Genomic DNA, 17,317 nt, shown 5'->3' on the forward strand with positions numbered 1-17,317 from the left:
CAACACAACAAATACCCAGAATCCTTTGTATCCGTGACACTTCCTGAATATATTTTACACCCCCGCACCCCCAACCCCGCCCACCTTACCGACGCAGGGCGGGGTTTGCTGCTAGCAGGGTGTATAAAATAGTCAGGTAGTGTCATGGATCCAAAGGATTCTGGGTATTTGTTGTGTTGCGTTTATGTTGTGTTACTGTGAGGATGTTCTCCCGAAATGTGTTTGTCAATCTTGTTTGGTGTGGCTTCACAGCGTGGCGCATATTACTAAGAGTGTTAAAATTGTTTCCATCACAACCATTAGTGTACTCTGTCACCCAGTACGCCTTGCAGTCGTGTGCGTGTTGCCGCGGAAGCCACACACAACATGTTGCAAGACTGACAAGCAGATCATACATGTTGTAGAAGGCGACAAAGTCAATGGCTTCATAGCACGCCCTAATACTTATTATCAGGGTGACTACCGGCAGTCCTTATAGTGCGTCTCCCATTGTCTTCTTCGCTTTGTGACAGGGTTCTTAAATGGCTCTTTGAATGGCAAAGGATGCCGATCCCAGAACCATGTATATCAAATATTTCCGGATGGTTCAACCGCCACCCGCCCAAATCTAATTAAAATCTATTTTTTCGTCATGTCACCCGCCCGACCCGCGGATGAGACCGCAAACCGCGCATCTCTACTGTGCACTTAAGATGTGACTAAGGTTTTATTACTTAGGTATAAAATACTACACGGTCTAGCTCCATCCTATCTTGCTGATTGTATTGTACCATATGTCCCGGCAAGAAATCTGCCTTCAAAGAACGCAGATTATTATTATTAGTGATTCCCAGAGCCCAAAAAAAGGCTGCAGGCTAAAGAGCATTTTTTATTGGGGCTCCAGTACTCTGGAATGTTCTACAGATAACAGTTAGAGATGCTACCTCAGTAGAAGCTTTTAAGTCCCATCTTAAAACTCATTTGTATACTCTAGCCTTTAAATAGACCCCCTTTTTAGACCAGTTGACCTGCCGTTTCTTTTCTTTTCTGCTCTGCCCCCCTCTCCCTTGTGGAAGGGGGGCCACAGGTCCGGTGGCCATGGATGAAGTGCTGGCTGTCCAGAGTCAGGACCCAGGGTGGACCGCTCACCTGTTAATCGGTTGGGGACATCTCTGTGCAGCTAACCCGTCTTCGCTCGGGATGGTCTCCTGCTGTCCCCACTATGAACTGGACTCTTACTAGTCTGTTAGATCCACTATGGACTGGACTCTCACACTATTATGTTAGATCCACTATGGACTGGACTCTCACACTATTATGTTAGATCCACTATGGACTGGACTCTCACACTATTATGTTAGATCCACTATGGACTGGACTCTCACACTATTATGTTAGATCCACTATGGACTGGACTCTCACACTATTATGTTAGATCCACTATGGACTGGACTCTCACACTATTATGTTAGATCCACTATGGACTGGACTCTCACACTATTATGTTAGATCCACTATGGACTGGACTCTCACTATTATGTTAGATCCACTGTGGACTGGACTCTCACTATTATGTTAGATCCACTATGGACTGGACTCTCACACTATTATGTTAGATCCACTATGGACTGGACTCTCACACTATTATGTTAGATCCACTATGGACTGGACTCTCACACTATGTTAGATCCACTATGGACTGGACTCTCACACTATTATGTTAGATCCACTACGGACTGGACTCTCACACTATTCAGTTAGATCCACTATGGACTGGACTCTCACTATTATGTTAGATCCACTATGGACTGGACTCTCACTATTATGTTAGATCCACTATGGACTGGACTCTCACACTATTATGTTAGATCCACTATGGACTGGACTCTCACACTATTATGTTAGATCCACTATGGACTGGACTCTCACACTATTATGTTAGATCCACTATGGACTGGACTCTCACTATTATGTTAGATCCACTATGGACTGGACTCTCACTATTATGTTAGATCCACTATGGACTGGACTCTCACACTATTATGTTAGATCCACTATGGACTGGACTCTCACACTATTATGTTAGATCCACTATGGACTGGACTCTCACACTATGTTAGATCCACTATGGACTGGACTCTCACACTATTATGTTAGATCCACTACGGACTGGACTCTCACACTATTCAGTTAGATCCACTATGGACTGGACTCTCACTATTATGTTAGATCCACTATGGACTGGACTCTCACTATTATGTTAGATCCACTATGGACTGGACTCTCACTATTATGTTAGATCCACTATGGACTGGACTCTCACTATTATGTTAGAACCACTATGGACTGGACTCTCACACTATTATGTTACATCCACTATGGACTGGACCCTCACACTATTATATTAGATCCACTATGGACTGGACTTTGACAGTATTATGCTAGATCCACTCGACATCCATTGCATCTGGTCTCCCTTAGAGAGGGGGCGGGGGGAGAGTCACCCAAATCTACGGTCCTCTCCAAGGTTTCTCATAGTCATTCTCATTGACATCCCACTGGTTTGTGAGTTTTTAGTTGCCCTTATGTGGGATCTGAACCAAGGATGTCATTGTGACTTGTGCAGCCCTTTGAGACACTTGTGATTTAGGGCTATATAAATAAACATTGATTGATTGATTGAGCCAATTTAGTGTTTGGAGGTGGGTAGAAGCCCGAGTACCCGGAGGGAACCTACGCAGTCACATAATTGAATTGAATTGAATTATATTTATATAGCGCTTTTCTCTAGTGACTCAAAGCGCTTTACATAGTGAAACCCAATATCTAAGTTACATTTAAACCAGTGTGGGTGGCACTGGGATATAATGACTAAAATAAATACAGTAGCGTAGTAGGCCTAAAAAGTCATTAAAACCCCAGACAGAGGTTTTATTTAACAAGTATATGTAAAATGTTGAGGCTTCCAGCAACCACAAAAAAGGGACAAGCGGTAGAAAATGGATGGATGGATGTAAAATTTTGGCCAGTGTAACATTACACACCGTTTGAACGGTTACACTGTCTTGGAATATTGGTACCACATACACTTAGCACACTCTGAGAATCCCTGCTGATGGAACCTCAAGATGTTCCACATATTGACTCAATATTTATAGAACAGGATTCATTTTTTCAGTGTTTTTATTTTTATTTTTTGTAACACAAGTGTAAGGCAGCGGCTTGAGAAAAATAAAGAAAGCTTTTCCTTACAAAGTACTGTATTAGCAATATGGTTCGTGTTTCAGGCACTGTGCATCGTCTGACTGTGAGGCACATTATCTCAGGTACTCCTTTGAATAAATGACGCTCGTACTAATCATTCTGGCTGCTTTCTCTTCCACCTGCTTTGTGGCACATGTCCCCTTTTACCCCGATAGTCACCTGATCCTGACGCTGCAGTAACCATAGCAACAACCTGTATAATTTATTGCCTCACAGGCGGCAAAACCATGGAGCAGGTAAAATGTTGGGTGGCTGTGTTTGTTTATTCCGTGTCGTTGATGCTTGGTGTGTGTCGGTGTGTTTGTATTTGTGGATGTTTCAGGGCTGCAGGTGTGCTCTGGTCCAGTCCACAAGACTCTCCTCTGAGGATGTGAGTCGTCTCTACACAAATGTTTTCCATGAGTTCTGCAGCATGGAAGAAGTACACGTGGCCATGAAGAAGGTAATAACTTTGGAAAGAAGTCATTTTAAATCAGGGGTCCCCAAACTTTTTGACCCGGGGGCCGCATTGGGTTAAAATAATTTGGCCGGGGGCCCGGCTGTTTATATATACAGTGGGGCAAAAAAGTATTTAGTCAGCCACCGATTGTGCAAGTTCTCCCACTTAAAATGATGACAGAGGTCTGTAATTTTCATCATAGGTACACTTCAACTGTGAGAGACAGAATGTGAAAAACAAATCCAGGAATTCACATTGTAGGAATTTTAAAGAATTTATTTGTAAATTATGGTGGAAAATAAGTATTTGGTCAACCATTCAAAGCTCTCACTGATGGAAGGAGGTTTTGGCTCAAAATCTCACGATACATGGCCCCATTCATTCTTTCCTTAACACGGATCAATCGTCCTGTCCCCTTAGCAGAAAAACAGCCCCAAAGCATGATGTTTCCACCCCCATGCTTCACAGTAGTTATGGTGTTCTTGGGATGCAACTCAGTATTCTTCTTCCTCCAAACACGACGAGTTGAGTTTATACCAAAATGGATACATGGATGATACAGCAGAGGATTGGGAGAATGTCATGAAACCAAAATTCTATTTTGGTTTCATCTGACCACATGACATTCTCCCAATCCTCTGCTGTATCATCCATGTATCCATTTTGGTATAAACTCAACTCGTCGTGTTTGGAGGAAGAAGAATACTGAGTTGCATCCCAAGAACACCATACCTACTGTGAAGCATGGGGGTGTAAACATCATGCTTTGGGGCCGTGTTTCTGCTAAGGGGACAGGACGATTGATCCGTGTTAAGCTTTGAATGGTTGACATAATACTTTTTTTCCACCATAATTTACAAATAAATTATTTAAAATTCCTACAATGTGAATTCCTGGATTTTTTTTTCCACTTTCTGTCTCTCACAGTTGAAGTGTACCATTTTGTGTATCCATTTTGGTACGGGAGTCATTTAATGACTCATATTTGACACACACAGCTACGGTATATTTATAAAACATAGCCGCTTACTGTTCTTTTTAGCATATTCAAAAGCTTGGACCTTAAATCCTACTGAATAGCTCTTAATCTTCTTCCCTTCATGCGATTTCAAATGATTGAAATCAGCCACCTCCATTTTGAAAATGATGACAGGGGAAGTGTCACTCGTGACGTGACGAGTTTGACCCGGCGGAAATACTAGGCATATGCTAATTTGGCGAAACGAGTTTGACCCGGCAGAAATTCTAGACATGCGCTACTAAAAATATTATTTTGCGAAATGAGTTTGATCCGGCAGTAATTCTAGGCAGGCGCATACTATATACCCGGCGGCAATTCAAGGAAATACGGTATGCGCCACACTGTGAACCCACACCAAACAAGAATGACAAACACATCCGCACCGTAACGCAACATAAACACAACAGAACGAATACCCAGAACCCATTGCAGCACTAACTCTTCCGGGACGCTACACTGTACACTACCCTCCCGCCTCAACCTCCTCATGCTCTCTCAGGGAGAGCATGTCCCAAATTCAAAGCCGCTGTTTTGACATCTCTAACTGTGATGTATCATGTTGATTGCATGCATGTTGCAAATGAACTCAAATTGAAGGTGAAATATTGAAAGTGCTGACCGCATCTATCAGGTTAGAGAAGGAGACAGTCAGTGGTCGTGCGTTGGTGAACACCTTCTGGACGTCATCACCGAAATGAAGACCGCAAAGGAGAGGAAAGAAAAGGTAATATGCGACAACTTCACTGACAATATTTAAAAAGGACTAATATAGAAATGTCTCCAGTTGTACTGGGAAGGTCAGCTGCTCAATGCCGGACAACATGTCAACTCCCACGCAGCGACGTGTCCTCACCCAAGCTCCAACACGTCCTGCTGGGGTCACACCAGCAGCACTCCGGTAACAAATGCTATAAATGTGCTTTACCTGACACGCACTTTACTGAGTACAAACCCCGTTTCCATATGAATGGGGAAATTGTGTTAGATGTAAATATAAACAGAATACAATGATTTGCAAATCCTTTTCAACCCATATTCAGTTGAATGCACTACGAAGACAAGATATTTGATGTTAAAACTCATAAACCTTGTTTTTTTTTTTGCAAATAATAATTAACTTAGAATTTCATGGCTGCAACACGTGCCAAAGTAGTTGGGAAAGGGCATGTTCACCACTGTGTTACATCACCTTTTCTTTTAACAACACTCAATAAACGTTTGGGAACTGAAGAAACTAATTGTTGAAGCTTTGAAAGTGGAATTCTTTCTCAGTCATGTTTTATGTAGAGCTTCAGTCGTTCAACAGTCCGGGGTTTCCGCTGTCGTATTTTACGTTTCATAATGCGCCACACATTTTCAATGGGAGACAGGTCTGGACTGGAGGCGGGCCAGGAAAGTACCCGCACTCTTTTTTAACGAAGCCACGCTGTTGTAAAACGTGCTGAATGTGGCTTGGCATTGTCTTGCTGAAATAAGCAGGGGCGTCCATGAAAAAGACGGCGCTTAGATGGTAGCATATGTTGTTCCAAAACCTGTATGTACCTTTCAGCATTAATGGTGCCTTCACAGATGTGTAAGTTACCCATGCCCTGGGCACTAACGCACCCCCGTACCATCACAGATGCTGGCTTTTGAACTTTGCGCCGATAACAGTCTGGATGGTTCGCTTCCCCTTTGGTCCGGTTGACACAGTGTCGAATATTTCAAAAAATAATTTGACATTTGGGGCGGCATAGCTCGGTTGGTAGAGTGGCCGTGCCAACAACTTGAGGGTTGCAGGTTCGATTCCCGCTTCCACCATCCTAGTCACTGCCGTTGTGTCCTTGGGCAAGGCACTTTACCCACCTGCTCCCAGTGCCACACACACTGGTTTAAATGTAACTTAGATATTGGGTTTCACTATGTACAGCGCTTTGAGTCACTAGAGAAAAGCACTATATAAATATAATTCACTTCACTTCACTTCACATGTGGACTCGTCATACCACAGAACACTTTTTATCAGTCCCTCTTAGATGATCTCGGGCCCAGAGAAGCCGGCGTCGTTTCTGGATGTTGTTGGTAAACGGCTTTCGCTTTGTATAGTAGAGTTTTAACTTGCACTTACAGATGTAGCGACGAACTGTATTTAGTGACAGTGGTTTTTTGAAGTGTTCCTGGGCCCATGTGGTGATATCCTTTAGAGATTGATGTCGGTTTTTGATACAGTGCCGTCTGAGGGATCGAAGGTCACGGTCATTCAATGATGGTTTCCGGCTGTGCCGCTTACATGGAGTGATTTCTCCACATTCTCTGAACCTTTTGATATGATGGACCGTAGATGTTGAAATTCCTAAATGTCTTGCAATTGCACTTTGAGAAACGTTGTTCTTAAACTGTTCGACTATTTGCTCACGCAGTTGTGGACAAAGGGGTGTACCTCGCTCCATCCTTTCTTGTGAAAGACTGAGCATTTTTTGGGAAGCTGTTTTTATACCCAATCATGGCACCCACCTGTTCCCAATTAGCCCGCACACCTGTGGGATGTTCCAAATAAGTGTTTTGATGAGCATTTCTCAACTTTATCAGTATTTATTGCCACCTTTCCCAACTTCTTTGTCACGTGTTGCTGGCATCAAATTCTAAAGTTAATGATTATTTGCAACAACAAAAAATTGAACATCAAATATGTTGTCTTTGTAGCAGATTCAACTGAATATGGGTTGAAAATGTTTTACAAATCATTGTATTTTGTTTATATTTACATTTAACACAATTTCCCAACTCATATGGAAACGGAGTTGGTAGAATGTTCTTCAACGTGCAGGGGAAGACCAGGGTGGAGGAAGAGGAGCAACTGTGCAGTGAGAGAAGTCTCCGCAAGGCAGCCAGACACAGCTGGGCTAAGTCTGATCCTGCAAATATGACATTTGTGACATACCTAAATCCATGCTTAGTCCTTTTAAATTGCAATGTGTTCAGATTGGTGACTGAGGGTGTGCGTGGCATGCTGGCCTCTCCCAGGCAACGTCACAGCACAGGGGTCAGAGGTCAAGCCTGGGGCTGTATGTCCGCGTCGGATGTCCTCCGCTTGACGGACGTAAAGTATGACGTCATCGCTCGTTTGCTTTACGCTGACATGCTGCAGGAACACCACAGTGAGGGCAAAACGTGTTTTGGGTGTTTGTTTGTTTTTTTTACCATTTGACTGTCTTGTGTTGTGATGTCACAGACGCGGACGTGTGGGAGGCTCTGTCGCCATGGCAACGGCGCGAAGAAGAAGTTCGGCTCGGGGATCTTGCGGAGGAGGCGTTGGAGGACGACGACGTGCTCCGATTGGCTGAACTGCCAGGAGCATTCAGAATATACAGGTGGCTTTCTTCAGGGGGGGCTGGTGTTGGGGCGTTGCATCCTATTTGTGTGAGAAGTTATAAAAAATTATTAAATATTTTAACTGGAAAAAAAATGGTGAAGTCATATTTTAATGATGAAACTGGAGAAATATTAGGATAGGAATTTTAATGTCACTGGAATCAAATGTTTTTAAATAAGAAAACAAATGTGTGAATAATATCAAATTTATATGATAAAATATTTTGAGAAAATATTTTTTTAAAAATCATAATTTGGTAATCCCATAACATGTTAAAAGCAATAATATTTTGGGAGGAAAGTCAGTTTTGTATGCACTTTTTTTTTTTAATTCTATAAAAAGAACCATAGTTTTTTGAGGAAAAAAACTAACATTCTTTAAGCATCGTCTAATTTTATGAGAATTTTTTTTTTTTAAGTCAAATTCCATGAAAAAAAATGTTGTGATATTAATAGAAAAATAATAAAATACTACAAGGGAAAAATAATAATATTACAAGAGCAAGGTCAGATGTTATAGTGAAAAATATACTAAAATCATGATAAAAAGAATCATGATGTTGCTGGAAAAAGTAAAAATAGCAATAACAGGTCAATAAAGATAAATTTTTATGAAGAAAAATACTAAATTGATTTAAAATATCATCATAATGTTACAAGAATAAAGTTGTGTTTTTATAGGAAAAAATATATACATTTTATGGTAAATGGGTTATACTTGTATAGCGGTTTTCTACCTTTTTTTTTTTTTTTAAAGGTATTCAAAGCGCTTTGACACTATTTCCACATTCACCCATTCACACACACATTCACAGACTGATGGTGGGAGCTGCCATGCAAGGCGCTCACCAGGACCCATCAGGAGCAAGGGTGACGTGTCTTGCCCAAGGACACAACGGACGTTACTAGGATGGTAGAAGGTGGGGATTGAACCAGGAACCCTCAGGTTGCCGTCCCCATAATTTGTTTAAGAAATAAATAAGAGTATTTCTAGAAAAAATCATCATAATGTTGTGAGAATAATGTTGTATTTTTCATAAGACAAAAAACAGTAGTAATATACAAATATAGTCAGTTTTATGGAGCAATAGAAAAAAAATCAATATTAAAACAATCACATTTATTTTTTTAAAAAAAAAACAGTAATAATACTCAGTTTAATTTGTTTGAGAATAAAACTAAGAATATTACCAGAAAAAATATCATAATGTGTGAATATTTTTTTTATTTTCCATAAGAAAGTAATATTATTTAAATATGGTAAGTTTTATGGAGCAAAATAGATAAATAAATTGCAACAATCAACTTTTATATTTATGAATAAATTGTAATTATTTATACTAATGGTTATTACTATTCACTAATTAACTTGTGTACGTGCACAGAGGATACAACATCTTATACTCAATGATGGAAAAATGCTAAATCCAAAGAAATTACCATAAAAGGGACTGGACTCTCACTATTATGTTAGATCCACTATGGACTGGCCTGTCACACTATCATGTGACTCTCACTATTATGTTGGATCCACTATGGACTGGTCTCTCTCACTATTATGTTAGATCCACTATGGACTGGACTCTCACCATTATGTTAGATCCACTACGGACTGGACTGTCACACTATTATGTTAGATCCACTATGGACTGGTCTCTCTCACTATTATGTTAGATCTACTATGGACTGGACTCTCACACTATTATGTTAGATCCACCATGGACTGGACTCTCACACTATTATGTTCAATCCACTATGGACTGGACTCTCACACTATTATGTTAGAACCACTATGGACTGGACTCTGACACTATTATGTAGATTCACTATGGACTGGACTCTCACACTACTATGTTAGATCCTCTATGGACTAGACTCACACTATTATGTTAGAACCACTATGGACTGGACTCTGACTATTCCGTTAGCTTCACAATGGACTGGACTCTCACACTATTATGTTAGATCCACTATGGACTAGACTCTCACACTATTATGTTAGAACCACTATGGACTGGACTCTCACACTACTATGTTAGATCCACTATGGACTAGACTCTCACACTATTATATTAGATCCACTATGGACTGGACTCTAACACTATTATGTTAGATCCACTATGGACTGGACTCTAACACTATTATGTCAGATCCACTATGGACTGGACTGACACACTATTATGTTAGATCGACTATGGACTGGACTCTCACTATTATGTTGGATCCACTATGGACTGGACTCTCACTACTATGGTGGATCCACCATGGACTGGACTCTCGCGCTATTATGTTCGATCCACTATGGACTGAACCCTCACACTATTAGGTTAGATCCACTATGGACTAGACTCTCACACTATTATGTTAGAACCACTATGGACTGGACTCTGACTATTACGTTAGATTCACTATGGATTGGACTCTCACACTATTATGTAAGATCCACTATGGACTGGACTCTCACACTATTATGTTAGAACCACTATGGACTGGACTCTGACCCTTTTATGTTAGTATCACTATGGACTGGACTCTCACACTACTATGTTAGATCCACTATGGACTGGACTCTCACACTATTATGTTCGATCCACTATGGACTGGACTCTCACTATTATGTTAGATTCACTATGGACTGGACTCTCACACTACTATGTTAGATCCTCTATGGACTAGACTCTCACACTATTATGTTAGAACCACTATGGACTGGACTCTGACTATTACGTTAGATTCACTATGGACTGGACTCTCACACCATTATGTTAGATCCACTATGGACTAGACTTTCACACTATTATGTTAGAACCACTATGGACTGGACTCTGACACTATTATGTTAGATTCACTATGGACTGGACTCTCACACTACTATGTTAGATCCTCTATGGACTAGACTCTCACACTATTATGTTAGAACCACTATGGACTGGACTCTGACACTATTATGTTAGATTCACTATGGACTGGACTCTCACACTACTATGTTAGATCCTCTATGGACTAGACTCTCACACTATTATGTTAGAACCACTATGGACTGGACTCTGACTATTACGTTAGATTCACTATGGACTGGACTCTCACACCATTATGTTAGATCCACTATGGACTAGACTTTCACACTATTAGGTTAGAACCACTATGGACTGGACTCTCACACTATTACGTTAGATCCACTATGGACTGGACTCTCACACTATTATGTTAGATCCACTATGGACTGGACTCTCACACTATTATGTTAGATCCACTATGGACTGGACTCACACTATTATGTTAGATCCACTATGGACTGACCGGACTCTCACACTATTATGTTAGATCAACTATGGACTGGACTCTCACTATTATGTTAGATCCACTATGGACTGACCGGACTCTCACACTATTATGTTAGAACCACTATGGACTGGACTCTGACACTATTATGTTAGATTCACTATGGACTGGACTCTCACACTACTATGTTAGATCCTCTATGGACTAGACTCACACTATTATGTTAGAACCACTATGAACTGGACTCTGACTATTCCGTTAGCTTCACAATGGACTGGACTCTCACACTATTATGTTAGATCCACTATGGACTAGACTCTCACACTATTATGTTAGAACCACTATGGACTGGACTCTGACTATTACGTTAGATTCACTCTGGAGTGGACTCTCACACTACTATGTTAGATCCACTATGGACTAGACTCTCACACTATTATATTAGATCCACTATGGACTGGACTCTAACACTATTATGTTAGATCCACTATGGACTGGACTCACACACTATTATGTTAGATCGACTATGGACTGGACTCTCACTATTATGTTAGATCCACTATGGACTGGACTCTCACTACTATGGTGGATCCAACATGGACTGGACTCTCACACTATTATGTTCGATCCACTATGGACTGAACCCTCACACTATTAGGTTAGATCCACTATGGACTAGACTCTCACACTATTATGTTAGAACCACTATGGACTGGACTCTGACTATTACGTTAGATTCACTATGGATTGGACTCTCACACTACTATGTTAGATCCACTATGGACTGGACTCTCACACTATTATGTTAGAACCACTATGGACTGGACTCTGACACTATTACGTTAGATTCACTATGGATTGGACTCTCACACTACTATGTTAGATCCACTATGGACTGGACTCTCACACTATTATGTTCGATCCACTATGGACTGGACTCTCACACTATTATGTTAGAACCACTATGGACTGGACTCTAACACTATTATGTTAGATCCACTATGGACTGGACTGACACACTATTATGTTAGATCGACTATGGACTGGACTCTCACTATTATGTTAGATCCACTATGGACTGGACTCTCACTACTATGGTGGATCCACCATGGACTGGACTCTCGCGCTATTATGTTCGATCCACTATGGACTGAACCCTCACACTATTATGTTAGAAACACTATGGACTGGACTCTGACTATTACGTTAGATTCACTATGGATTGGACTCTCACACTATTATGTTAGATCCACTATGGACTGGACTCTCACACTATTATGTTAGATCCACTATGGACTGGACTCTGACCCTATTATGGTAGTATCACTATGGACTGGACTCTCACACTACTATGTTAGATCCACTATGGACTGGACTCTCACACTATTATGTTCGATCCACTATGGACTGGACTCTCACTATTATGTTAGATTCACTATGGACTGGACTCTCACACTACTATGTTAGATCCTCTATGGACTAGACTCTCACACTATTATGTTAGAACCACTATGGACTGGACTCTGACTATTACGTTAGATTCACTATGGACTGGACTCTCACACCATTATGTTAGATCCACTATGGACTAGACTTTCACACTATTATGTTAGAACCACTATGGACTTTACTCTGACACTATTATGTTAGATTCACTATGGACTGGACTCTCACACTACTATGTTAGATCCTCTATTGACTAGACTCTCACACTATTATGTTAGAACCACTATGGACTGGACTCTGATTATTACGTTAGATTCACTATGGACTGGACTCTCACACCATTATGTTAGATCCACTATGGACTAGACTTTCACACTATTAGGTTAGAACCACTATGGACTGGACTCTGACACTATTATGTTAGATTCACTATGGACTGGACTCTCACACTACTATGTTAGATCCTCTATGGACTAGACTCACACTATTATGTTAGAACCACTATGAACTGGACTCTGACTATTCCGTTAGCTTCACAATGGACTGGACTCTCACACTATTATGTTAGATCCACTAGGGACTAGACTCTCACACTATTATGTTAGAACCACTATGGACTGGACTCTGACTATTACGTTAGATTCACTCTGGAGTGGACTCTCACACTACTATGTTAGATCCACTATGGACTAGACTCTCACACTATTATATTAGATCCACTATGGACTGGACTCTAACACTATTATGTTAGATCCACTATGGACTGGACTCACACACTATTATGTTAGATCGACTATGGACTGGACTCTCACTATTATGTTGGATCCACTATGGACTGGACTCTCACTACTATGGTGGATCCACCATGGACTGGACTCTCACACTATTATGTTCGATCCACTATGGACTGAACCCTCACACTATTAGGTTAGATCCACTATGGACTAGACTCTCACACTATTATGTTAGAACCACTATGGACTGGACTCTGACTATTACGTTAGATTCACTATGGATTGGACTCTCACACTACTATGTTAGATCCACTATGGACTGGCCTCTCACACTATTATGTTAGAACCACTATGGACTGGACTCTGACACTATTATGTTAGATTCACTATGGACTGGACTCTCAACCTACTATGTTAGATCCACTATGGACTGGACTCTCACACTATTATGTTCGATCCACTATGGACTGGACTCTCACACTATTATGTTAGAACCACTATGGACTGGACTCTGACACTATTATGTTAGATTCACTATGGACTGGACTCTCACACTACTATGTTAGATCCTCTATGGACTAGACTCTCACACTATTATGTTAGAACCACTATGGACTGGACTCTGACTATTACGTTAGATTCACTATGGACTGGACTCTCACACCATTATGTTAGATCCACTATGGACTAGACTCTCACACTATTAGGTTAGAACCACTATGGACTGGACTCTGACTATTACGTTAGATTCACTCTGGACTGGACTCTCACACTACTATGTTAGATCCACTATGGACTAGATTCTCAAGCTATTATGTTAGATCCACTATGGACTGGACTCTAACACTATTATGTTAGATCCACTATGGACTGGACTCTCACACTGTTATGTTAGATCCACTATGGACTGGACTCTCACACTATTATGTTAGATCCACTATGGACTGGACTCTCACACTATTATGTTAGATCCACTATGGACTGGACTCTCACACTATTATGTTAGATCCACTATGGACTGGACTCACACTATTATGTTAGATCCACTGTGGACAGGACTCTGACACTATTATGTTAGATTCACTATGGACTGGACTCTCACACTATTATGTTAGATTCACTATGGACTGGACTCTCACATTATTATGTTCGATCCACTATGGACTGGACTCTCACACTATTATGTTAGAACCACTATGGACTGGACTCTGACACTATTATGTTAGATTCACTATGGACTGGACTCTCACACTACTATGTTAGATCCACTATGGACTGGACTCTCACACTATTATGTTCGATCCACTATGGACTGGACTCTCACACTATTATGTTAGAACCACTATGGACTGGACTCTGACCCTATTATGGTAGTATCACTATGGACTGGACTCTCACACTACTATGTTAGATCCACTATGGACTGGACTCTCACACTATTATGTTCGATCCACTATGGACTGGACTCTCACTATTATGTTAGATTCACTATGGACTGGACTCTCACACTACTATGTTAGATCCTCTATGGACTAGACTCTCACACTATTATGTTAGAACCACTATGGACTGGACTCTGACTATTACGTTAGATTCACTATGGACTGGACTCTCACACCATTATGTTAGATCCACTATGGACTAGACTTTCACACTATTATGTTAGAACCACTATGGACTTTACTCTGACACTATTATGTTAGATTCACTATGGACTGGACTCTCACACTACTATGTTAGATCCTCTATTGACTAGACTCTCACACTATTATGTTAGAACCACTATGGACTGGACTCTGATTATTACGTTAGATTCACTATGGACTGGACTCTCACACCATTATGTTAGATCCACTATGGACTAGACTTTCACACTATTAGGTTAGAACCACTATGGACTGGACTCTGACACTATTATGTTAGATTCACTATGGACTGGACTCTCACACTACTATGTTAGATCCTCTATGGACTAGACTCACACTATTATGTTAGAACCACTATGAACTGGACTCTGACTATTCCGTTAGCTTCACAATGGACTGGACTCTCACACTATTATGTTAGATCCACTAGGGACTAGACTCTCACACTATTATGTTAGAACCACTATGGACTGGACTCTGACTATTACGTTAGATTCACTCTGGAGTGGACTCTCACACTACTATGTTAGATCCACTATGGACTAGACTCTCACACTATTATATTAGATCCACTATGGACTGGACTCTAACACTATTATGTTAGATCCACTATGGACTGGACTCACACACTATTATGTTAGATCGACTATGGACTGGACTCTCACTATTATGTTGGATCCACTATGGACTGGACTCTCACTACTATGGTGGATCCACCATGGACTGGACTCTCACACTATTATGTTCGATCCACTATGGACTGAACCTTCACACTATTAGGTTAGATCCACTATGGACTAGACTCTCACACTATTATGTTAGAACCACTATGGACTGGACTCTGACTATTACGTTAGATTCACTATGGATTGGACTCTCACACTACTATGTTAGATCCACTATGGACTGGCCTCTCACACTATTATGTTAGAACCACTATGGACTGGACTCTGACACTATTATGTTAGATTCACTATGGACTGGACTCTCAACCTACTATGTTAGATCCACTATGGACTGGACTCTCACACTATTATGTTCGATCCACTATGGACTGGACTCTCACACTATTATGTTAGAACCACTATGGACTGGACTCTGACACTATTATGTTAGATTCACTATGGACTGGACTCTCACACTACTATGTTAGATCCTCTATGGACTAGACTCTCACACTATTATGTTAGAACCACTATGGACTGGACTCTGACTATTACGTTAGATTCACTATGGACTGGACTCTCACACCATTATGTTAGATCCACTATGGACTAGACTCTCACACTATTAGGTTAGAACCACTATGGACTGGACTCTGACTATTACGTTAGATTCACTCTGGACTGGACTCTCACACTACTATGTTAGATCCACTATGGACTAGATTCTCAAGCTATTATGTTAGATCCACTATGGACTGGACTCTAACACTATTATGTTAGATCCACTATGGACTGGACTCTCACACTGTTATGTTAGATCCACTATGGACTGGACTCTCACACTATTATGTTAGATCCACTATGGACTGGACTCTCACATTATTATGTTCGATCCACTATGGACTGGACTCTCACACTATTATGTTAGAACCACTATGGACTGGACTCTGACACTATTATGTTAGATTCACTATGGACTGGACTCTCACACTACTATGTTAGATCCACTATGGACTGGACTCTCACACTATTATGTTCGATCCACTATGGACTGGACTCTCACACTATTATGTTAGAACCACTATGGACTGGACTCTGACACTATTATGTTAGATTCACTATGGAATGGACTCTCACACTACTATGTTAGATCCTCTATGGACTAGACTCTCACACTATTATGTTAGAACCACTATGGACTGGACTCTGACTATTACGTTAGATTCACTATGGACTGGACTCTCACACCATTATGTTAGATCCACTATGGACTAAACTCTCACACTCTTATGTTAGAACCACTATGGACTGGACTCTGACTATTACGTTAGATTCACTCTGGACTGGACTCTCACACTACTATGTTAGATCCACTATGGACTAGACTCTCACACTATTATATTAGATCCACTATGGACTGGACTCTAACACTATTATGTTAGATCCACTATGGACTGGACTCTCACACTATTATGTTAGATCCACTATGG

General features: G+C 40.8%; 1 protein-coding gene across 1 annotated transcript in view; it reads left to right on the plus strand.

The window, feature by feature from the left end:
* Window positions 1-207: 207 nt before the first annotated feature.
* Window positions 208-17,317, plus strand: part of LOC133562964 (uncharacterized) — a 56,490-nt gene continuing 39,380 nt past the window's right edge. Inside the window, exons 1-5 of the mRNA XM_061916817.1 lie at window positions 208-3,685; window positions 5,335-5,427; window positions 5,488-5,601; window positions 7,510-7,840; window positions 7,915-8,053. Coding sequence (XP_061772801.1) covers window positions 3,485-3,685; window positions 5,335-5,427; window positions 5,488-5,601; window positions 7,510-7,840; window positions 7,915-8,053 — 878 coding nt within the window. The 5' untranslated portion in view covers window positions 208-3,484. The remainder of the gene's footprint in view (window positions 3,686-5,334; window positions 5,428-5,487; window positions 5,602-7,509; window positions 7,841-7,914; window positions 8,054-17,317) is intronic.

Source organism: Nerophis ophidion, linkage group LG12, assembly GCF_033978795.1.
Source record: "Nerophis ophidion isolate RoL-2023_Sa linkage group LG12, RoL_Noph_v1.0, whole genome shotgun sequence".
Classification (NCBI taxonomy): Eukaryota; Metazoa; Chordata; class Actinopteri; order Syngnathiformes; family Syngnathidae; genus Nerophis; species Nerophis ophidion.